This window comes from Hippoglossus hippoglossus, chromosome 24 (genome assembly GCF_009819705.1).
Source record: "Hippoglossus hippoglossus isolate fHipHip1 chromosome 24, fHipHip1.pri, whole genome shotgun sequence".
NCBI classification, from domain to species: domain Eukaryota; kingdom Metazoa; phylum Chordata; class Actinopteri; order Pleuronectiformes; family Pleuronectidae; genus Hippoglossus; species Hippoglossus hippoglossus.
Genome location: NC_047174.1, coordinates 17491045 through 17515903, shown reverse-complemented (window position 1 = coordinate 17515903; position 24859 = coordinate 17491045). Strand labels below are relative to the sequence as shown.

The 24859-nt window shown below is 41.5% G+C and overlaps 1 protein-coding gene across 1 annotated transcript in view; it reads left to right on the top strand.

Annotated features, from left to right (window-relative positions):
* tnfrsf21 (tumor necrosis factor receptor superfamily, member 21) overlaps positions 1-24608 on the top strand; it is a 41375-nt gene extending 16767 nt beyond the window's left edge. The window contains exons 4-6 of the mRNA XM_034580546.1: positions 11012-11277; positions 20572-20836; positions 24132-24608. Coding sequence (XP_034436437.1) covers positions 11012-11277; positions 20572-20836; positions 24132-24361 — 761 coding nt within the window. The 3' untranslated portion in view covers positions 24362-24608. The remainder of the gene's footprint in view (positions 1-11011; positions 11278-20571; positions 20837-24131) is intronic.
* Positions 24609-24859: the final 251 nt, after the last annotated feature.

Below are 24859 nucleotides of genomic sequence, written 5' to 3'. Positions count from 1 at the left end.
TCTCTTCTCATTCACAAGCCTCATCATTTTTTACTTTGAATTTCTTTGACTTTATCTTATCTCTGTCTCTCTTTACATCCTCGTCTAAGGTCCATCTCATTTTTGTTTTTGTTTTTTGTGTTACTATCTGCCCTCCTTTTTCATTCTCCGTTTCCCCTCTTCACTTATCTTCTTCCTCTCTCACTCCATTATCACTGGCACCCCCTGCAACTTCTTTGTCCTGTTTGTTGACACTGTGGCTATCAACGAGAAGTGAACATTTTGCCCCACAGCTGAGCTCTCGATTTCACAGTGAAAGAGAGAAAGAAACTCAGGGGACAACTCCCGCCTGACTCTCCACTTTGAAACTGTGTTTCTGTGTGTAAGTGTGTATGTGTGGGTTTTTGTGTGAGAGAGAGTGTAAGTGTGCGTGTGTGTGTTTGTGTGAGAGAGAGTGTAAGTGTGTATGTGCTATGATAAGCTGAGCCACCCGCCACCCTCTCCCTGCTCCCTCCGTGACTGACCACAGAGAACTGGAATAATCTGGTTTTAGCTGCACTGGGGTTGTTGCTTGGTTGGCAAAGCACATTAGTGGGTCAATCGGACAATAAAAAGAGCGATAAAGAGAAGGAAATACAGAGAGAGAGAGATAGTGGAGGAGTTGTGTATTGTTAGACTAGATACCTAAAGGATAAAGTTAAGTTTTTACCACTGTCCATTGCAGTAATGTTGATTTCAAATCCCTAATCAAAAGAACTGTTGTTCTTAAAGCTGCAGTAATGGATAGTCTGTGTATGAACAATTGATCAGTGGTAATGGGAAAGTGCTTTACTTAAAGTGATGAACACGCAAAAAAGTTATACCCAACAGTGCAGTTCCTCTCAGCTTTATGGTAAACTGGCTCTCTCTCAAAAGCTGGTATACTGACTTTGTCCTATCCACTCCGCACTAAGGTTTGGCAATTTCTGGCTGATTTTCTGGACTATTTGTTATTTTATTTTGCTAATATAATGGTCTGCATCCTGGAAATTAATTATAATGTATAATTTATATACCTAGGAACTGGCTATATATATATATATATTCATTCATTCAGGCCCTCCTGACTTGATCACCTGTTCTTTCTCTCTCACTCACGCAAACACACACAGACACATACACACATATGTACACAGCATCATCGCATGCATCTGTAAACTCAGACTTAGTTAAAAACAAGATGATTTGGTCTTCACGAACACATTGGTGATGCATTTTAATACCACGAATTTAATACTGTCCACTTGTGGTCAGATCTCTAAAGACGGTTGTTGATACCAAGTCTGAACAGGGCCTTAGAGTTGTACAATATTATGTGTATTTTGTTGTACCTGCCTATTTTTGATGTGCATGCCCATGTTCTCAATCTACAGTTGTTGGCCTGATGGTGGCAGAATGGAGAATTTTAGCATTTTGCCCAACCCTAATCCGCACCAAACAGGAGGCAGCTAAAGTTAGCATCTAGCTGGTTTATAAGTGGATCATTTAGAAGCAAAGCAAGGCATCAGGTGAGACCAAAGTTGAGTTAAAAGCACAACTTCAGTTGAATGCTAATAGTTATCTGAGTCTGCTGGTTATGTAAATAAGCAACTGCTTGCTTGTTTGTCATAACAACTTTATGAGGTTATAACAGTTTATAAGCATGTCAGGGTCGTACTGAAAGCTTGTTCTGCTGCCTTCAAGTGGTCAAAAAAAAAGAAAAAATTCAATTAATGGTGCTTTAATGTTGTTCCGTTGTAATTAAAGTGGATCTCATATCCACTTTAATTTCCTGACAATGGCTATAACTTAAAACAATGCAAATAACTAAAGTAATTACATAATTAGTGGGAAAATTGGCAACATTGAGCTGCCTGTTCCCTGCAGATTTGATTTCACAGGACGTCTGGATACTCTTGCAACAGTGCCTCTCACTCCTTGTCCTCACAATTGAGAGCACTGCTGGCTTTTAAACTGGACACAAAACAAAGTTCCACGCGTCTGTTACAATACCAATTTACATGAGTGCTTAAGTTATTAAAACTATATGGTCATGGTTTCTGAAAGATGTTGGTAGGAGACAGGAACGCATCTATGGTAGCAGATAATGATTGGAACTGATTCTGATTAGTTTGAATTGATAAAAAAAATGTCTTCTGTCTTATACAGATATGTTCATAGATGATATTGCCAGTACTATTGTTGACAGCAGGACTAAAGCTAAAGCTACTAAAGAATTTATATAATGATGCTCATTTTTGTCACCTATGCTGCCACCCTCACAAATTACTTCCTTTTTTCCAACTTCTGCCACTACGGGTAAATATTTGTGGAAACATAACTAGATAAAACTAGATTTGTGTGTCTCTGTGTAAGGTATGTGTGTATGTGTGTTTTGATTGGGTGAGTAATTCTGTGCCCATGTGTATGCATTTATCTGGAGATGTATGTTTGCACATGCAACACAAACAGCCATTTTACACTGTTTTTTAATCTCTGGAAAATAAAACAAAACAGCTTCTTAATCCTTCCAAGGTGCACAGCTGGCTCCCCTTGAAGGTTGTAATGCCCCTTTACTAGGGGCAATAAAGGAAAAAAAGAAAGGGAAATGTCAAAGCGCAGATCACACACATACAGTACTTGGCATTTTCGAAACCCGCCAGGAAGTAGTGAAAACTGCTACTCCTTCACAGCAGGACCGAATGGGGCATTCCAGGGCCACAGGCCAGATTTTTATTGCACAGGATCTGAAAGACTTATTTGTTTATCTGTAACGAGGGTGCTGCAGTCAAATGAAATGAAAGGGAATCACAACAAGGTTGTATAAAGGTTAGTTTAAGGCTACAATAAGCTGACCTTGCTGTTGTACCCACCTTTGCCCTAAAATGTTGTACTCAGCACAAACAACATCAGCATCTGACTTTTCATTTGTACGACTATGTGCGAGACCACAAATACCTCCAGGCAGAGATTGTCCTAAAGTGTGCACCCTTATGTCCCAATTATGCATCTCATCAAGACCACAAAGACACACAAAACACATGTTCGTCTGAAGCATACTGGAGCCATGATAGACCATGCTAGATATTTCTGCCTGTACACCACACTAGATAAACAAAAGGCTAAGTAAGGATTCAGACTAACTGATGCAGGAAATCCAGTTTGAGTAAAAGATCCATGAGTTTGAGCTGTGGCTCAAGAGGTACCCCTTTTGCTAAGGCTTATCAGATACCAAAATACACAAAGTGAGTAATTAATTAACTGTTATAGTCACTGTCAGAATTTGACAACCCTAATAAGTTTTCAAAATATCAAATGTTTTACCTTTTAATCTCAGATTTCACCACCTTTTTGATGTTAAGGATGCAAATCAGCAACAACCCACCCATAAAATCATGATACCACTTTGACATATTTCCTAGCATTCACACATGTTGATGTTTTGGTCCTCAGACTTAGACTGTATATAAAGATGGATGACATGACAGCTCCCCAAAAGTGAAGCCAAAAAGTCTCGATTGCCCCCTTGTGGCTGGCTGCAATATAGGTCATAAACCACACCTCCTCTATGTTAGTGAATGGGACATGGACCAAACTAAAAAGTCTAAGTTCCTAGCAAATACATTTCTCTCCAAGTTGGTCGTGTGTCATTCCAGGTAGTTCTTATGACACCAATGTATGTTTACGTCCAAATTTTAGCCAGAAAGTTTTAATTTGTTATTTGATGCTATAAAAGTGAAAATGTCTTTACTGACCGCTGGGAATGACTCTCGATTGGGCGATCACATGTAACAGCGGGACCTCAATACCGCAGCTTGCAACTATACTGGCTATGGCTCCAAATGAAGTGATCGCTGCAAGATTGGAGAATTAGTGGCTTCATTTTTTATTGGTGGAGACGCAATCTTCCATCTTTATATAAAGTCCATGGTCCCGGATCAGCACATTCAACAAGCGTATCTTGGCTACTTTTTAATAGTGTGGCAAGTGTTTGCTCAAGAAGTCCAGTGACTTGTGTCAAATACTGAATCACAAATTCCTAGTGAAAGACAGAAAGAGACAAAAACTCAGGGGAGACCTCTTCCTAACTTTCACCTCTGAAACTGTGTGTGTGTGTGTGTGCGTGTGTGCGTGTGTGCGTGTGAGAGAGTGTAAGTGCGTATGTGCTATGATAAGCTGAGCCACCGGCCACCCCTCTCTGTGCTCCCTCAGTGACTGAACACACAGAGGTGGAATAATCATCACACTGACAATGACAAGCAGCAATCTGTAGTTAAAGACACAAAATGAAGATGACCTACAATATCACACATTGGCACACCTGAGTGAAATTTAATGAAAAACACAGGCAGCCTGGTTAAATCAATCCAAAACCTTATGCTACACTTAGGAAAATGTTCAGCAGTAATGTAAAGTGTGTGCAGTTTGCAGTTAATAGTCTTAAACATGGAAAACCACCATTAGATTCCTTTGAGAGTACATCAGATAGGGGTAGGTTGGGATTCCTGTGGTCTCAGCCATATTATTTACAACGTATATTTCCAAAGTAAGATGTAGATTGCAGAGGAAAACATGAAGGAAAACAACATTCTACCTGCCCACCATCATCTCTCGTTAAACATCCAATGCCAAGTTCCACATCCAAGCCCAGCAGGGAGCCACGTGTTAGAATATACTGCGCTGTGCAGTACCAGGGTGGGCCGGGATAGCCTGCTCTCGCTTCAGCCTGGGATTGATTGTGAAGAGCGGAGCTTGGGGGGCGTTGTTGCCTGGTTGTAGGTATAAAGCGCCTGTTGTGATCCCGCACACATTTCACCAATTTAACATTGTGTTTTCCCAAATTAGATCAAACCTGAGAGTACTATGTGATGTGATTAACAAAATGGAATTTGTAAAGATGCTGACGCACATGGCACCCTGCTTCACATCATGTTACACACAATAACAGGGTTCAGAGGGGAGACCACTTGTTGGATCCAGAGGGCATTTTTTCCCCTCATTTAACCTTTTGATTTGAACAAAACCTTATTATTCTTTAAATAAGAAGCAAGAGAGGGTTTAAGGAATGGGGCCTGTATGACCATCATTAATTAGTTCTGTTCCTGAAACCCACATGTTTCAATTAATTTGATGTGTTGGATACGTAAAGGCTAAAAAGGTCACAGCCATTAACTCAGCTATCTCTTATGCCATACTGATTTCCACAGCTCCACATTTCAACACTGAGAAAAAAATGAAACATCAAATTCAAAGGTCTTGTCGACAGTTTTCTATGCTCGGGGAGGCAATACATTATCTCTGGCCACAATTCATGTGATAGAAGAAATGATAGAGGAGGGGAAGCATCAGCAAGCCTTATCATTTCCACAGATGTCTTTGCTTTTTGGTCAGTTGGTACCGAGTTCTCCATGTAATCATGTCATTACAATTGAGAGCTCTATTTAAGTTGCCAAAAGATTTGCGAAGACCCTTGTCGTTCCCTTACTGACAGGGATCCACTGTGTTGAGTTAAGAAAACCTAAATCACCGTTCACCTCTTTTGCAATCTTTCGCTGAAACTATGGTCGGCTCCTTTTCTCATCATGCTCTGACTGTGCTTTGAGCACTTTGCATGTAGATGTTCCTGCATGGTTCGATCAAAAACCTGAAGACTTTTATTGTGATACAAAACAGGGAACAGCTGCAGGTCCTCACATTCAGATGCTTAATCAATCACATGTTTGGCATCTTAAGCCAATCCAGCAGTGTGGCTCTGGAGATGGAAGCATTAGTTGGTTTGTAGGCAGCTCAACTATTCTTGTCAGTTTTGTAGAGACCTTCATAGTACCCAGATGATGAATTCCCCTGACGTTTTCTCAACCATGAGTTTGACATTTCTATTTCTCCCATGCTTTGGTTTAAACTTGTAAAACCAAAGACATTCTCGTGAGCTTCAGTTTTGTGTTTTGTGCTAATTACTGAGTGTTAGCATGGTAAGACACACAACTCATATGGCAACTACAGTAAACATATTCTAAACATTAGAATGTTAACATTTTTGGCTGGACCGGTCATGCAGTCCAGTGCTACATCCCAAAATGTCTTTGACTGAGTGAGTGACAGAGTTGAGTTTGTGATAAAGTCACAACATTGGCCAGTCAAGTGCCTCATGACTGTCTGAAGTTACACCATTGGTTGGCCAGCTGTGTTTTGGAATTTTCCTCTTTGGATGTTTTCTAATTTAATTGCCGTTTACAGTTTTCAATTCTCACCCCAGCTCCAGGACCTAAACTCTGCAGTATTGATGGGAGAGTGGAGCCGCACTATTGAGGTCCTACTGACATAAGAACTACCTAAAATGACAGAAACTGTTTTATAAATTCATTTGATGTGCTCTTATTGGTTTAGCACATGTCCCATAGATGAGGTGAGGTTTATGACCTAAACTGTAGCTAACCACCAGGGGGTGATTGAGACGTTTTGGCTTCGCTTTTGATGATCCATCATGGCGTCCATCTTTATATCCAGTCTATGGTCATAATAAGCTGCTGCACATTGTCTTTCACAAGAGGAGAGTCTCCATAATGAGTGTAGGATGGGACATGACACTTCAGTGTTACTTTCCAACACCACAAATATAAACCAAAAAAGGTCTAATTATGCGCTGTTATACAAAGATGACACCGACATCAGTTTGTGCCTTCCAGGCAACTGTGTGATAGAATATCAAAGTTTGACATGTCAGTTTTCTACACTGGCATCTGTACACTCTATACACACAAACAAACGCACATGATGCAACTGCTTCCCATGCAAACACACATGCAGGCTGACATACTGAATCATCACAAGACTTATATAGGTCATTTAAATGTGGTCATCTACCAGTGGCAGTGAGGCATGCAGAGCAGGGGGATTTCTCTTCTTTCTCAGTGTGTTATGGCCAGTGAGGTGGATCGGAGATGACAGACTCTCAGGCCAGAAGGATGGCACGCGAGGTCCTAGGTCCCACGAGGATTCACTTAAGTATATTACTGTAGAGTAAGAGCAGGGGGGTGTGTGTCTGTGTCTCTGTGTGTGTGTGTGTGTGTGTGTGTGTGTGTGTGTGTGTGTGTGTGTGTGTGTGTGTGTGTGTGTGTGTGTGTGTGTGTGTGTGTGTGTGTGTGTGTGTGTGTGTGTGTGTGTGTGTGGAGTGGGGACACTTTGGGGAATGAGGTCAAACATAGCTGGTTCTCACTTCTACAAAGACTCAGTTTAGGATTAGTGCTGTGGATTTGGTATAAGGTTCGGTTTATATATATGGTTAGGATTAATTTATAAGTTAGTTTAGGTTGAAGACGAGGGTTGGAGGTTAAATTAGCTTTATGTTGAGTGAAGGTTAAGGATTATGTGAGGGTTTTGAGGTGAATATTGACAGTAACGGGGTTGCAAGGATGTTGCAGGTAATGTCTGTAAGCATGTGTGCAGGCTCCACATGCATATTTAGACTTGGCTCTCGGCTTATGTGTGCTGTACGTATGTGTGTGTGTGTGTTTCATGAGTGAAGTCATGAATGTCTACCACTGGCTTTCATCCAGTTAATCCCTCTCGTCCAGTCTCTCTGAATCATCCTGGATTTGTGAATTTAGCATGTTTGCTGCAGTAGACGTTAATCAGGGCTCAGCTTTATCAAATGTAAGAGGAATTAAATCTGTGTTGTTGCTCTGGAAGTGTAACAGCCACACATTACAAGAAAGTAAAATACAGTTTAATGAGTCATTCAGATCGCGCTACCATACCTGAGAAGTGGAAGGCAGAGGTATGATGACGTCAAAAGGAATGTGTCAATTCAATGCCACTTACTTTTAGCAAACTAGCTTAGATTAGCCAAGGACCAAGGTTGTTGACTATTTCTCTGTGAATGTTTCCCATTAACTAAATCTGAGCTAAAATTTACTCTAATGCCAGCCAGTTACCTCTCCTACACCTGCCATAAACTAACCAAGCCTTAATCTCAAATGCAGAGGGTGCCACTCCGGGGAGATACATTATTCAAAGTGCACATTCTTAAGTGGCTTTCTTCAAACGTATCAGAACCCACCTTGCAACGCAGCTCTAAAGCTCACAATAAACACATTAGCTGTGTCCTAATTCAGACCGACTGGTCTAGAGAGGATTTGTGTGACCAGCTTGTCAATCAAATCAATCAATCAAATTTGATTTGTATAGCTCATATTCACATATTTGTCACATAGGGCTCAACAAGGTAGAAACAGCTCAGAGAAACATAATACGTCATAGAGAGCCACATGTGAGGGATCCCTCAACCAGGACGGACAGAAGTGCAATAGATGTTGTGTGTAGATTAACACATCAACATAATTACAAGACTTACAACATTGATAAGAGGAAACAGTTTTTGACATCATGGAAAGGTGTGTCAATGTTTAAAGTATTTAAACATAAAAAAATGTCTGATAGAAATAAAGAGAACAGCAATGACAATTGAAATGGAGGATTTAGTGCCATTCATGGTAGAATATGTGATTAGGAATATTGTAAATCAAGCAGTCTTGTTGTAATCATAGTCCATGATCATGACCTGCGCTTATATTACATCGTGAGCTACAGATAGCTAGCTCATTAGCTTTGTCACAAACATGCAATGAATCTTGGGATAGGTTCGCCCTGAAAAATGTACCATCTGTTGGATCCTTCGTTGCTCAGGGGTGGAAGAACGCATTTGTCGCCATTTGGCAGGAGCCTTCGAAATGGGACAGCCAGCAATACGCCGAAGGTACCGAACGATGCGTCCCCTGAATTGAGAAACAGCTATTAAATCTCAGTAGTGTAAAAATGCCAAATAGCCTCATAAAAACTGGTTACCTAGCTGTTTCTAGAATTCGTTTTTGGTCCTTCTTCAAGCATACTTGTAAACAAGCGCTTACTATAGTACAATAAAGATACAACTAGATACTGTAGATCATCTAATCAGAGGATCAGAAAAAAGGTAATTTGATATATGAACCACCTTGAGGAAACACACAATAAAAAAAAAATTTAGTTAATTAGGTAAAAAGACGCATCTTAATCTCATTTTTAATGTACTTCATTATGAGCCAAATTCAACATCTTTTCATGATACTCACCCTCGCACACGCATCAGCACTACATTTTTGACGTCGAACGAAACAAGGTAGCCTCTATATTTCTGCTTGACCAACAGATGAGTCAGCGTTTATATTTCCAGCCGAGTCACCGTCGAGTCCCATAACAGTCAGAGGGGAAGTGGAGCAGAGAGAACAGACAGCAGAATGTTGGAGAGGGAGAGCTGCTATGAAAAATCATTATTCATGGTTAAGGACAAATTGAAAAGAGGTGATATTCATGTGTCACAAGAGAGATTGTGAGGAAAATAAAGAAAAAGGTTTAAATGGAAATGTAATGTCTCAAAGCCATTTTAATAACCATAACATGAATGTAATTGTTCACATATTTGCCTGTGTACGTACTTCACGTGTGGATGATATGTGATAGGGAGTGGCTGAGTAAGCAGCTTTTCCCACAGACTGCCTGTAGCGGGGGTCAGTGAAGACATGGGCAAACAAAACGTGTGATTTTACAGGAAATTTAGTGTGGTATAAAAAACAACAGAGGATCTGAAAAGGGAAAAAAACTTTGAGTGTTAAACATTCATCAGTGTAGTTAGTATATAACCACCACGGATTTTTGAAGAAGTGAATCTAGGGCGAAATGCGACCTAGCCCATGATTCCTCAGTTACACTACCACACCCCCAGATAAATAACATCAAGTGTCGACAGGTCCATCATGCTAAGTAAGAACTTGTAAAGTGTTTGTTTTGACCGCTCCCCATAAAATCTTTGACCTCTTGTACTGCTTGCACATGTCAACACTTGTCACTGAGTCCATGTGACTTCTGTTTTCTAGGCCTGGCCTTCCTTGAAAGTTGGTGGTGTGAACTTGCACGAACGAAACATGAAACAAAAAAGTTGTTGCATTTCATTTTGAGGGTGGACATGAATGTGTTTACCAAAATCAATGGAAATCCACAAATTTCCTCCTCATGTTGGAGGAGAAGTCATGGGATCGCAAAAGTCAGCAGGATACATCCTCTGGGTTATGTCATGGCTATCAATGTAGGTCTGTTTGCCCTGAACCAATGTTGTGGACAGGATGTATTGACTTTTATTCCCTAGTATGGGTTAAGCTCAACTATTACCTTAATGTAACTCATGTGGAGTCAGACACCAGTGATGCCACTTGAGTAATGTCGTCAGACTTGAGAAAGCTTCAACATATATCACCAAAGACATATATAACATAAACTTTACCAGTGAAGCAAAGTGTGGTTACAGCCTAATGTCACATAGTGTTGTTCCAGCCACAAATATTCATATCTCATTTGAATATTTCTGGATGCAAGATGAGGTCGATTTGCAGTTTTCCCCCAAGAAATGAGATAAATTTCAGAACAAACACATTGTTTTTGTGCAGACTGTGAATTGTTTGCCTACTCTCCAGCCTTGTTAATCATCTTGCTGCCACTCAGTTTGTCCTGCAACCCCTATAGGAGCTAATGTTCTAGATGATGTTCTACGTTATGTACATGAGAGAAGAGATGAGAGAACCCAATGATATCCACAGGTTAAATTGGAAGAAAAAGAGGGAAAAAAGGAGTAATACATGACAGACCTACAAACTCAAACTGTATGTAATCACACATCATTTCAGAAACACAGTCATACACATACTGTACATGCAGATGGTCAGTTTAAATGATGGAAAGAGAACAATGGTGTATTGCATGGAGCTCACTTAAGGCAGTTTGTTTGCTGTGGCATCCAACACAGTACACAGCTGCTGGCCTACATTCTTCAATTAGGAAGAAATCCAGAAATCACAAGAGTCTCATTTAGTTTTCTTTTTATTGTAATGAATGACTTATCAGTGGTTAAAGAATGATGACAAGCCCTCTTTCATTACTTTTAAACCTGGATCCTCTAATCTCTCTCTCTCTCTCTTTCTCTGCTTAGGGGTGGATATCCTGAAGCTGGTGGCGGCCCACGTGGGTACCCATTGGATCGACATCTATCAGTCGCTGGCTAACGCCACGGAGCGTGAGGTGGCAGCCTTCTCCAATGGCTACTCATCGGATCACGAGAGGGCTTACGCAGCGCTGCAGCACTGGACCATCCGGGACAGCGACGCCAACTTGGCCAAGCTGATCAATGCCCTGCACCGACAGCGCCGCATCGATGTAGTTGAGAAAATCCGCTGTGTCATGGAGGACAACCCACAGGTAGGCTGGTTTGATTATGGATGTTTGGACAAGACATTCTACTGAACACATTTATTCAGAAGTGTGTCAGGTAGTGTTGCAGTCGGTTCCTAAACTCTTCCAAAGAAGAGTCCAAGTCAAGTCTGCATTACCAAAGTCTGAAGAGTTTAGGTAGTGCGTCATCCTATCAAAATCGTCATGCACAGAAACCTTGCACAATGAGTCCGATGCATTCCATTCTATTCGTTCCAAAGAAAACACAGTGGGAGATAAAATGGAGTTGAGAAATGACTTTGTGCTCCTCTCACTTCTTGAAAAAAGGAAAAGAAATCGAAAACATCCAATCCTGAGAACTCGTAAGGAATAAAGAGAATTTTGAATAACGCAGCAAATCGAACCTGCTCCGAAAACTTAAATGACGGACGGATGTTTTGGAGTTGGTGTGTCTGTGTGATTGAGACAATGTGAGATTTTAAATATACCACAATTTTGGGTGTAAAACATTGACTTGGTGGGCAAAGATCTTGATGTCAAATCCATGAAAGCACAGCGCACGATTCAGGGCATCTGTTAATACATCATTAACTGATGTTATACATAGGAAACTACTTGTAGGCTGGTGAATATACATGCCCACCCATGCACGACATTAAATAATGATACAGTTTTATTATAGTTATCATCATATTATCTTATGTGAAATTATTGAGGCCTATTACAAAAAACTAGCAAAAACGTCCTCGTCTCCAACATCCGAGTCCAAATGGAGTCAGTGTTGGACTCCATCGGTTCTCAAGTCTAAGTGGAGTCATGAGTCCTGGACTCGAGTACTACGACACTGGTGTCAGGAAAACAAGCGTGACCTTTGCTGTCTCCACATCTTTTCAATCTGCGGCTCCATCAACATCACTGGTACAAGCTTCAGTACACTGTGTTCCCTGCGTCTCTCCCTCTGAAATCGAATCTGCGAGGAAAGCTTTCTGGTGTGTCCCGCTGCAGCCAGTGCCTGTGGTTCAGCTGCATTCCTCGCATTAAAGCAACAGCTGTCTTCCGGAGAATGATTTGTTGTTTAAACAGTAATTACAGTCCCTGCTGCAGACTCTGTCCTCTAAAGAGTTTTGGGAAATGCTTGTTGGGATAAGTGAGTTAGTGAGGGAGGAAGTTTCTGTCCTTTTGAGGTCATAGTAAGTTTTCAGAGGTACCCCTGCCTGCCCAGCAAAGTCCTGCCATCGTCTTTTCCAGGACGTGGGAGCTGTTGGGACGGATGTTTCGGAGCTATAACCTTTTTCATGCACACTGTTACGATTACATCCCCATTCTTGACCTCACCTTCTAAACTCTGATTAGTTGTCCTCCTACTGGTCGAAAGTGATGAAACCTTTTGAATCATGGGACAAACTCGAGCTGTAGGCACGCAGCGGTGGAGGTCTGGAAACAGCCCTGCACATTGATTTTCAACATTTCCCCTCAAACATTTTGCTGTGTGTTCAGATGTGTAATTGCATATGATTAAAATGAATAGACACAAGTAGATGTCACCTAGCCCATGCCGTCAATGTCAATTTGCACATATCCCAGAAGTCATGATCAAAAGTGCAGATTCAAATGAAGTGGAGTCTTTGGTGGGATAGAGATAGATCGAGGCAAACACACTCCCTCATACGTAAGTGGTCGCCATTGCAAGGTACTTTTATAACTAACATCTGCTCAGTCAGTGCATTGGCACGGGGGAAAGAACGGAGCTTTATTTTGGGATTTTTATTACTCTTTGGTAAAGAGAGAGAAGACATAAATATGACACACCATTAACTCATCAATCAGTATTGCATGGACACTCAAAACAAACAGTGCCTCTGCCTTCGCTTATCTTTGCTCTTCTATAAATTGCCTCTATAGGGGCCGAGCTCAGCCTCCATCACACATGCTGACATTAAAGCCGTCTGGTTCATGTGTGCAGCCGGACGCCTGTAATTTAGTAAACGCCTCACATGACTAATCTCACTCATTGGCCCCTCATGCCCTGCCTGGTATCAGTCTCGTATTGTAATTGCCTCACAACACGCACACGCACACACACACACACACACACACACACACACACACACACACACACACACACACACACACACACACACACACACACACACACACAGAGAAAACCACAAACACTGGGGACACACTGGATCCTTCATCACCATCCACTTTTCTTTCTTTCTTTTTTTTCTTCTAATTTCTCAGAGATTCGTATCGAGTGAGTGCTCTTGACCACCCTCGTCAAGGTCAGTGCTGTCATAATAACACGGTTTATATATATAGCACCTTAAACGAACTGTTACAAAGTGCTTTGTAAGTTAAAAACGATAGGGAAAAAAACGTTTTGAATCACACAGCATTAGAGCACAAATACAAAAAATTAGATCATCATGAAATTACAGATGAGAAAAGGATAAAAAATATATAAAATACAACATTTTATATATATGAAATAGACAGCAAGATCAGAACTAGGAGAAAGCACACCTATAAAAATGTGTCTTTAAATCAGTTTTCAGACACAAACTGAACTCCCCAGTTCCTCCATATTTACCCTGGAGGAGGTGCATGTGTGAACACAAATGTCCTAGTGAGACACTCTGCAGACTTTCTCCTCCTGGCCTCCTAATAAAATGTATTTAGAGACCCAGGAGAAGTCCATGTGTGAACACAGCAGGGGATCCACCGCTGGATTCATTGCCAGCGAGTGGGGGGTTGATGAAGAGGTGACACACACGTTATAAGAGCCGACACCGGTGTCTGTGTGTTGTCACGAAAATCTCGTGATCTCCTTAGCGATGTTAATACGTCACTTCCTGCCTCTGTTTGCTGCACCCAGCTGCTGCACCTCTCGCCTGAATAATGTGGAGGATTTGTTGCTGTTGTGAAAGCGTCTCTGCAGAGAACCTCCTGCTGCGTTGTGCATGTGTGAAAGGCAAACTCTGGGTAAACTCTGTAGCCGATGGAAGGGGCCTTCGCTGAGGACCCCCTTGTTAAAGACAGAAATACACTTGTTGTATTTGTAGATAGGAATATGCAACATTAGGATTTTATTGCATCTATATTGATACCACCTTCTGTGAGCGACTCAATATATGCACACAGTCACAGCCTAAAAACAGGGAACACACAGATTGAAGTGCTTGATTTTGAGAGGACGGGCCTAATATCAAAGTTGGTGTTTAAAGTTTATTTGATAGTCACAGTGATGCACAGACAGGAAATGGGGAGCGAGAGTGTGACAGGAATGACATGCAGTAAATGGTCCAGCTGTCCCGGTGTGAGGCCAAACCATTCCCACATGGGGTCACACAAGTTAATTTGTAATGTTATACCTCTGGATGTGTTGTTTCTAAATATGAGCATTGCCCTGACTGGAGGTTGGTGGCTCCCAGGGTTATTATGGGTGAAGTAGTGTCAGTAAAGGCTAAACATAAAGGCAAGTGTGGAAATATAATTAAAGTTGGATCAGAATGGGGACAGCTGATTACAACTATAGTCAAAGACAAAAACAAAGTTGCTGTGACAGACATACAGTATATTGGCCATCAAAAAGGTCAGGGTCACTGACTCGTTTCACAGCACGTCAATGTGACTGAAAAATGCCGATGCATCTGTTACATAAGGTCACCATTTGTCATTGAGCATTGAAGAAAAAGGAAAATCAGTGTCGCTGCTGGAACAACCGAGCGTCAGCTGTCTGATGCTGCGGATGAGTCGGAAACAGAAAGAAGAGTGACAGACGTGATTCCCCTGACCTTCGCTCTCATTTCTCCTCATCCTCACTGTGAGCTGAAGCACCCTTCGAGGAAATGAGTTTGCTGAGCAGACCTTGACTGCGTGTAATCACCCCAAAGTACCTGTGTGGAGATTTCAACAAAATGTCAAGACTCAAGTTCTGCTTACATGTAAAGTATATCGATAGGTGTCAAATCAAAACCTGGAGGAACAAGATCATGTGCCTTCATTAAGGATATGAAATTTAGAGCAACATTTTATCAGCACCACCATCATCAACACCAAATAATGGAAGATGTATCATCCCTCCACTTAACTGAGAAGACATCCATACTACTAAGTTTTCATTTAAAAATGCATCAACTCTGCCACGGATACGTCTGGCCCCTGTTTTAGTTTGAAAACTCTGTATCAATGGATCAAATTTATTTATTTTCAACTCTTAGCACCAAATTTTGACAGGACACTAACAACTCTCATTGTCCATCTAAAAAACAGAGACACTGCTGCACCAGGCTCAGGGCATCAGTACGCACAATGTATAAGTGATAAAGAGCAGGAATACTGTTTCATTTTGATAAGCCCCCTGTGTATGGTTGATAGATGCCTCCTGTCAAAGACTGCAGCAGATGGAGCTGCCTTCCTGAGGGAAGAGTCACAAACACAACAAATACGCGGGGAAAATGGTGATTTTCTTTTTTTTTTACTGTTCTATTTTTAGTCCTTATCAACTCAAAGCAGAGTCCACATCAGGATGTCTGCACAGTTGTCGAAAAGTCAGGAGGGCGGGTCGACACTGCAGAAAGCACTTGTCTGATCAAACAGCAGTGTCCTGGATCATGTGACTCCAGTAGCAGAGCTGAGGTCTGTTCACATGCACATTCGTAGTGCATCTATGTGCAGCACTTTATCACTTAGCGATCAATCAGATCACACAGTGGTGACACAGCCGTCAGGGGCGATTTGGGGTTCAGCATCTTGCCCAAGGACACATCGGCACGCTGAATGGGGGGGGGGGGGGGGTGACTGGGATTGAACTACCAAACGTCTGCTTAGTGGACAACCCGCTCAAACAATAATTCCCACCGAGTATTTGTTGATGCCAAATTAGTTTTCCTGGAGATAAAGTTAAGAGGCTGTTGTAAAGTTGTAAATTACTGTAGCTTCAGTGTAGTATGTTGTATATGATTTAATTTAATTTAAATATTATGTACATTACAGTGAGGATAAGATGTGGACAGTTGAAGGGCAGTTGCATTAGGACCTTTTTTTAACCTTGTGGATGTGTCAACAATAATTCTGAGGCCTTTTTTAATCTCCTGGGATCCAATTTGAAAACTTGGCAGGAAAAGTACAAGGGGAAAATTACAGTAATCTTTTAATGATGGACACCTATTGAAAGATGACGTAGTCTGCCACGTTAGAATAAGCGTGTTGTAATTTGTGTTATACAACTGAAATGGGATCTGTTTTTTAGTGACACACGCACACAGACATCTGTCATCTGCCCTCCGTGTTTGTCCTCTTCCCTCCTCTTTGCTTTTCCACGTCATCTCCTCTACAAAGTGACTCCACAAAAACATACAGCCCACAGTAGTCATGTCCCCCTGTTGCTGCCACAATGATGCACAATCAAATGCAGTTTCTGCCCTAATTGGGTGTTAATGATTCAGGTCCCATTAGACGCCTTTCAGTTGCTTCAACAACGAGCCCCATAAGATAGTAAAAATGGAAACCACATCCATTACTTTGTGTGTGGGGGGGCAGAAATTTCCCAGAAACTGTGACTATTCAATTAAAGGTAATTCAAAGAGATTATGTACATATGTTTGTGAGTGTATTTGACATTAGGTATGCTTTAATGCTGTCTGGGAGCAGACTTATCCATTGGAGATCTACTTTAGTGGTGGGGCTGAATGCACCATGACATCATAGAGTCTCTAACCGTGGGTCTGGGCTGAGTTTCTATCTTAGCTGCAACTTAGTTAATAGCTCGTCTGTGTGGGGAGTCATTACAGCCGAGTGAGATTCTTTGCTGTAACAGTTTTGATCTAACTAATCAAAGTTTGACCCTTGTGTGGTTCTGTCCCCTGTGCCCTTCACACTGCAGCAGTCTGCCTGCTCTGCCAGTGAGGCTGTGTGTGTGTGTGTGTGTGTGTGTGTGTGTGTGTGTGTGTGTGTGTGTGTGTGTGTGTGTGTGTGTGTGTGTGTGTGTGTGTGTGTGTGTGTGTGTGTGTGTGTGTGTGTGTGTGTGTGTGTGTGTGTGTGTAAGCCCCACGTCCCCTACAGACCCTTGTGCTGTGCTGACAGGGGTAGTCAGCAACTCAGCCTGATCCTTTTCTACCTCTCGCTCTCACACACACCTCACACACACACACACAGTGCTCCTGCACCTCCATCCTTAGCAGCCCATGCTGCCAGCATAAAGTAATCAGAGTCCGTGTGGCCTCAGACAAAGTGGCAGACGAGTACGCAGAGTGCTCACTCTGGGTGGTCAGTGAAGGGACAGGGCTTTCACGTGGCAGTGGGCCGGTAATGTTTGTCACATCCTGTATATCATGCAGAGAGAGGCTACTGCTCCACCCCATATAATGTTACCAACTAAGACATAACACAAATCAAAGGTTATTCAGATGACAAATAGATGGTGGTAATTTGACCTCCTGGATTTTCAAATTAGGACTACAAGTTAATCTACCAAAAGGAATTTCTGTTCGACACATGTAACCACCAATGCTGGTTGGCCACTTTATTACCTTAAAACATAAACAAGTATTGAAATCAGATGCATGTACGATGTACACAGACATTTTATGGAAACCTCTTACAATTTCACCTGTTTTTCACCCACGCAGACTAAGTGACATTTCCTTGGTCTATACTCCACCTTCACATCTAGTTTTGGCATAAACCTGCTCAGACAATAAAACATGAACTTCTAGGTGGAGGTGACGATAAAACCCAGTTTTTTAACCTGAAAAATGCTGATATTTGAGGCTGTAATGATTGTAGCTGATGATGGGCGGCTGTGGCTAATGGGTTAAAGTGATTGTCCACTAACCAGAAGGACTTGTGTTCCTATGTCATGTAAACGTTAAGAAGAGAAGTTGGAGAAATGTTCTTGACTGGGGAAAGTGAGTATCACTCTCCCTTCCTTTGTGCTCTTTAGCAAGACACTGAAGCCATTACTGCATAGAGTGGCATTCAACTACTCTGTGTTTGTATTCAGCAGTGACTCCTCCTTGTTGCTCTCTTCTGGATGTGGACGATGGTTTTAAAGCTGCTGCGACTGGCTGAACTATCTATTACATCACAGGGTAATTAAATGAAAGCAGCGTTCATTGTATAGAACAGTGGGTTTTTTTCTCCGTGGTGTTTGGACACAGGCCCTATATCACAGTATGTGGTCCAGCTATAGGAAGAATCTGAAACAAGATGTTACTGAGGGATAAAGTTTAATTCAACTTTAATGTGATCAAATAAATAGAGAAGTGGGTATCATTTTAAATCCTGATATCTGAAAATGCAAATAGAAAAGAATTTCTGAGAACTGGCTGAAAACCTGTGTAGTTTTGAACACGTTTAGACCTCTGCCACGTTGAATATTAGACATTTTTTTCCTGGTGTGTGTCTTACATATCCACTGACTTCCTGTCCCCTGAGGCTGCTAAATTTGTCGCCCCCTCTGGGTCTGTGTTTTTATTTTTCTGCATCCTGCTCACTAAAAACTATCGTTCCAGTTGCATCTGCTGCTCTGTGACAGTCCACGGCCTCTGTCACCGTGTGCACATGTGTCTGTGCACGCATGTATGCATTCCTTTGTGAGCGAGACAGAGCGTGTTTGTTCTGTCAGAATCACGCTCAGCCCGGTGACCCAGACATTACGGAACGGGGAAAGAAAAACACGAGAGACAGAGAACAGCGCCGGCGATTCTGTGTCCTGTTGGAGCTCATTCAACAGACCTGATACTGAACTGAAGAGGAAACAATCAGACAAAAAAAAAGTTTTTTCCCTCAACCTGTTTTTTCTCTTTTCATTTCCAGCGTGTGTGATGAGTGAAATAACATCTACAGTGTTGTGACCTTCGGGCTAGAGTGGGTTCATGCGGAGAAAAACAAGACGTGGTCTCATGATCTCATCCCCAAACCAGTCACTACTGGTTCAAACCACAGGTTCATTACCACACCAAAGAGAGAGAGAGAGAGAGAGAGAGAGAGAGAGAGAGAGAGAGAGAGAGAGAGAGAGAGAGAGAGAGAGAGAGAGAGAGAAGGGGTGAGGAGGAGACAAAGGAGTTTGCAACAATATAGAGAAAGAGAGACAGGAGAAGATGGGGGGAGAAATAGAGAAAATGTGTCTGAGGAAGAGGAAGATGAAACTTTTAATAAGGAAGAGTGGAGAGGTGAAAAAAGAGAAAAGCAAGGACTGACGATAGAGAAGGAGCAAAATGTGGAAGAAGTAGGAAGTGATGGTGGTAGAGGGAAATGACAGGATATGAAGCCAAAAATATATTTTTTTTAAATTACAAAAGGAAAACAAAGGTAAAGGAATAAAAGGGAAAAAATATATCAAGAAACAATACAGGCATCGTACCTCAATATGCAAGTTATATTAATTCAACGAAATCACCGTAACACTCTTCCTCAGGCAGAATAAAGGAGGAAGAGGAGAGGAAGAGAGAGAAAAGAGTGACTGAATATTGAGAATGGGCGTAAAAGAAGGAGGACATGAGGATAGAAAAAGTAAATGTGGGGTGAAGAGTTGAGAGAACGAGGCTAAAGCCACACTATTTCGTTTTCGCTTGAAAAAGCATCAACTCTGCTGAGGATACGCCTGGTGTCCACACTTCTCTGACTACTGCTGCTGGGCCCGTTTTAGTTCGAGAACTCCGGGGCAGCGATTTAGTCTGGACGGGAAGAAACAGAAACGTTGCGAGAAAATGACACAGACACTCACAACCGCTTGCCGATTGGGTATTTTCAGTCTTGACGTGGCCTTCGCTGATTAGTCAGGCACCTATCACATGACCCCCTTTCAGAACAAAACAACCAACATTAGCCTCGGCTACCAGTGCAGAATGTATTAACGCAACATGGATAATCAATTACAAGTGTTGCTGACCCTGTTGTTAAACTCTGTATTTTACACCAGTTTTCATGAGTAGAAGATGAGCTGTTATTCAAGCAAGTCCTGTAAACAACATCACGTGCATGCTCAGTGTTCATGAGTGGTTCTGCGATTGCACATTTTCGTGTTAGGATGGACAGGGATTAAAACTCATACAGAGCCAAAACTCTTGTGTGGGCAGAGTTCGTTTTAGTTTGAAAACAGTAGTTTGTGTACGATGGATGTAGCCTGAGAGACAACAGAGATACAGTACAATGATGTTGCATTCAGTGTTTCATAAATGCAGGACAGAAGTTCATGTGCTCCATGAGCCTGATGCATCTGTGGTAAATCATACGTTGATGTTTCTCCCCTTCCTTCTCCCCTTCTCCACCTTTCTTCACTGTCCACTCCTCCCCACTCTCTGTCTCCGCCTACAGTTTGACATCAACCAGCTGATGACCTCGGTGAATGTAACCCAAAGCCTCAGTCCCGTCCACAAGGTGCTGGATTCTCCCAGCAGCGTTGGAGGCGGCAGCAACCGCAGCGGTGGCAGCGGCAGCAGTGGTAGCATGGGTGTGGAGCAGTCGCCGGTGGACCGCACCAAAGGCTTCTTCCCAGACGAATCGGAGCCTCTGCTGCGCTGTGACTCCACCTCCAGCAAAGACTCCGCCCTCAGCAGAAACGGATCCTTTATTACCAAAGGTGAGAGGCTAATCAACAGGAGTGGCTCATTGGTTCACTGAGGCACCCAACCTTTATACATACACATTGGCCTCAACAGAAACAATGCTCTTTAATTTTGAATGGGGTGACATCATGTGTTGCTCAACAAAGGCTCTGGCCAATCAAATCATGTTTAAACAAACACTCAAACGCAGTCACTAGCCAATCGAATGTTAATGAATCCAATCGAATCATGTTAATGCCTGTGCCTGGTATTTGTTCATCTAGTTGTGCATTTTACTTTCCGTGTACTTCCCTTTAGTATTAGCTGGACCGTTAGCATGGCACGTTAGCATGAGAGGCAGCTATGTTGTGTGCCCTGACCAGACAACTGTGATTGGTTGTTTTCATTTTCATTCCGATGAAAGCGTTAAAGCAGCATGCACATGTGAGTGCTCACTAACTTTTAGTTACATAGTTTTACTCTTTATTTACAAACAAAAATGCTGGCATCCGTCATCTTTTATCAGTGGCTGAAATTGACTTTAAAGGTTCAGTGTGTAGAATTTAGTGACATCTAGTGGTGGAGTTGCATGTTGCAGCTGAATACCCCTCAAATATAAAATACTTAATATTTACATCAGGAGCGGGTCCTCTTTATGGAGGCCAACATGAAAGAGAATCTGTAGCCTTGAGTTGTCATAAAAAGGTGTTTAGTTTGTCCAGTCTGGGCTACTGTAAAAAAACGTAAAGAGGACTTGCTCCCGATGTAAATATTATATATAAGTATTTAAATATAAAGGGCCATTCTATGGTAAAGAAAACAACTATCAGTACATTTTAGATGAAACACACTAGAGAAAGCATCACTAGGGTCATTTAAACAAAATTTCGGCCAATAGATCCCTTTCACCTAAATCTTACACACTGAACCTTTAAATGTTAAGTTGCAACCCAAAATATATTAGGGGGTATAATCTAGTTACTAAAGTTTAAACTGAATGTGTTTCTTGTGTTAAGTCCATATAAAACTAGAAGGGTATCAACAGACCTTCATCAGAGATTATATCAGACAATATACACCAGACTTCAGAGAAAAAAAAATATCTTCATCGTAAATGATCCAGATCCACCTAAAAATGTAATGGATTCTTCCCTGGCACATGCGTCACTCCTCTACCAAGTTCAATGTAAATTAGGTCAGTACTTTTTTGTGTAAATACTGCTGATAAATAAATAGACATGGCTGAAAACATAATCTCTTTGGCAGAGGTAATTCTTTATAAAAGAAGACACAGTCAATTCTAAATGGTTTACAGGCGATATACATTACATTACATTACATTTCATTTAGCTGACGCTTTTATCCAAAGCGACTTACAATAAGTGCATTCAACCATGAGGGTACAAACCCAGAACAACAAGAATCAAGAAAGTACAATTTTCTCCAAAAAAGCCAAACTACAAAGTGCTATAGGTAAGTGCCATATAAGTGCTACTAAATCGCTACTTTGTTTATTTATTTTTATTCTTAAAATCTACATAACTGTCTTACAGCAGACACCTTAGACTTTTTCTTGTTAGAGAAAAAAACACAAGATAAAACTCATCTGCAGTTAAAGGGGAAGAAAACGTCTCGGAGTTATGAAAACATGAATCAATAATCCTGTGAATAATTCAACATTTAGAATCAGCATATTGACACTGAGAGAGTCACTCTGCTATTAATAGCATAGTATAACATGGCAGTAGTGATATGACCTATGATGGGGACTGATGGTGATTATACACGTGAACAAATCCTCACAGTGTGTTCATACTCTCGCGTGTGAAATGTGTGTTTCCATTGTGTCTGATTGATATCATATTCATTTGGAGATATCAAATGTTTTATGTGGGAGCAACATTCAGTATGTGATCTTATACGTTGGAGCCCGAAAATGAAATAGAAATACCTACACACGGTTTCCCTTCATCTAGCATCAATAACAGTCTGTGTTATTATACCTGAGGCAACTCAGATGATGACACAGGAAAAAATGTGTCTTGTTTTTGTCATGCGATGCAAGAGTTTTCCCATGAAGAGAGATTTTATCGTGGCAGAGTTTCAGTGGCAAAACCCACTGTGTTTATAGAACAGTCTTCTCTACTGCACCCTGAGGGTTAGTCACACCTGAGGGACACTTTAATTTTCACACCATTTCTCATCTGGGGCAACTTTTTTGGCCGACAACTTTCAGTGTATCAACTGACCTGTAGAGATCATTTTGATAAGTTTTAAAATCCCCACAGCATCATTAAAAAATAATTCTTTATCACCCACTGGATACTCCTGCTTGTGCAGATACTGATTTTATGAGCTGATTCACATTCTTAACACCCATGACTAATTATTCTGACGCTCACTGTGACTCAGACTTCATGAAAATGATGTGACAGCAGCTGCTGGATATGTTGGTGCCCATCGCCCTCATGTGGTCCTTCTGGGTATTGCTCTTAAATCAAACTGATAGATTTGCTCACATCAGATATTTTAAAAGCAAAAATTCCTGTTGATAAAAAATAGTTTAGAGATCAATGGGCACTATTATTTCAACATTTTTGAATATTCCTGAAAAGTATATACCCTTTCATTCAGAGATAAGTATTTTTGACCTGTTCATGTTAGTTCTTAGGAACATACTTAGAACTTACACTCTTTATGAAAGTCAAGTGACATAGTATGGGTTCTGTTGCACTAAGTCCTTCAAAAATATGATGTACGTTCTCGACCAATCACAAGTCAGCTGTCAGTCATGTCAGTCACCTGGTTTTTATAGTATCAAACAACTAATTAAAACCAAACCCTCGAACAAACATCGGCAGAAACCATCTTTGGGATGACTTTATTTAACATGTACTTTGACTTTTTGTTTTGATCCACATCCCATTTCCTATCATGTCGTCCAGCTTCATGTAGAGATAAGCTTATTTAGTTGTTAAAGGTTTTGTGTGTTTTTCTTATTTGTGTGTGTTTACCTTAGAATGATCCCTTTACATCTACATCAGAGCGGGTCCTCCTCCATGGAGCCCGGCGTGTTCCTACAGTAGCCAAGAACTGACAAACCAAACACTGGCTTTAGAGATTTTTACATACTTTGACGGCCATTACAGTTTCTCCTCAACACTCGAAAGTGGATGTGAGGCAAGGGATACTCAGTTGGCTGCAATATGTAACTTCACCACTAGATGCAACTAAATCCTACACACTGAGTCTTTAATCTATTGATGATATAAAGACATTTATTATAGCAGCTGTTTCAACAACTATTTCTCTTCTCCGTTTTCCCTCCAGAGAAGAAAGACACTGTGCTCCGGCAGGTGCGTCTGGACCCATGCGACCTACAGCCCATCTTTGACGACATGCTGCACATCCTGAACCCAGAGGAGCTGCACGTGATCGAGGAGATCCCGGACGCCGAGGACAAGCTGGATCGCCTTTTTGAGATTGCCGGAGTCAAGAGCCAGGAGGCCAGCCAGACGCTGCTGGACTCGGTCTACAGCCACCTCCCAGACCTGTTATAGTGGAGGAATGGAAGAAGGAAGCACACAGATGTGAATCAGTGCAGGATTAATTTCCGTGCAGGGGGATGAGTCAGATGTGGTGTTGTTCAGATCAGTTGTTTGATCTGACAGAGTCGGACTCGCCGCGTCATTCTGTCGCATGATCTGTCCCTATTTACCTTCCAGTGTCCCTCCTCTGTTGTCTTGTTCGTACACAATATTATTCCTCCAAAACACCGCCACTGTGATACAGGGTCAATAATCAAGGTGTGTTTTTTGGACACTTTTCTGAAGTATGTCCAGCCTTGTTTAAGGTGGTATTACACAAGTATTCTGACCTTAATAGAGTTTCAAGAGCCTCTGAATTTAGGAAAAGCTTGGTTTAAAAGGAGCTGAACATATATTGACTCCATTGATACTATTCTTAAAAAGCACTTTCTGAATCTTAATTGGCCAATGCCTTCATATTTAAAGATTAACATCATTGTGTTTTTGTTGGTTGTGCCAATCCTTCAATCA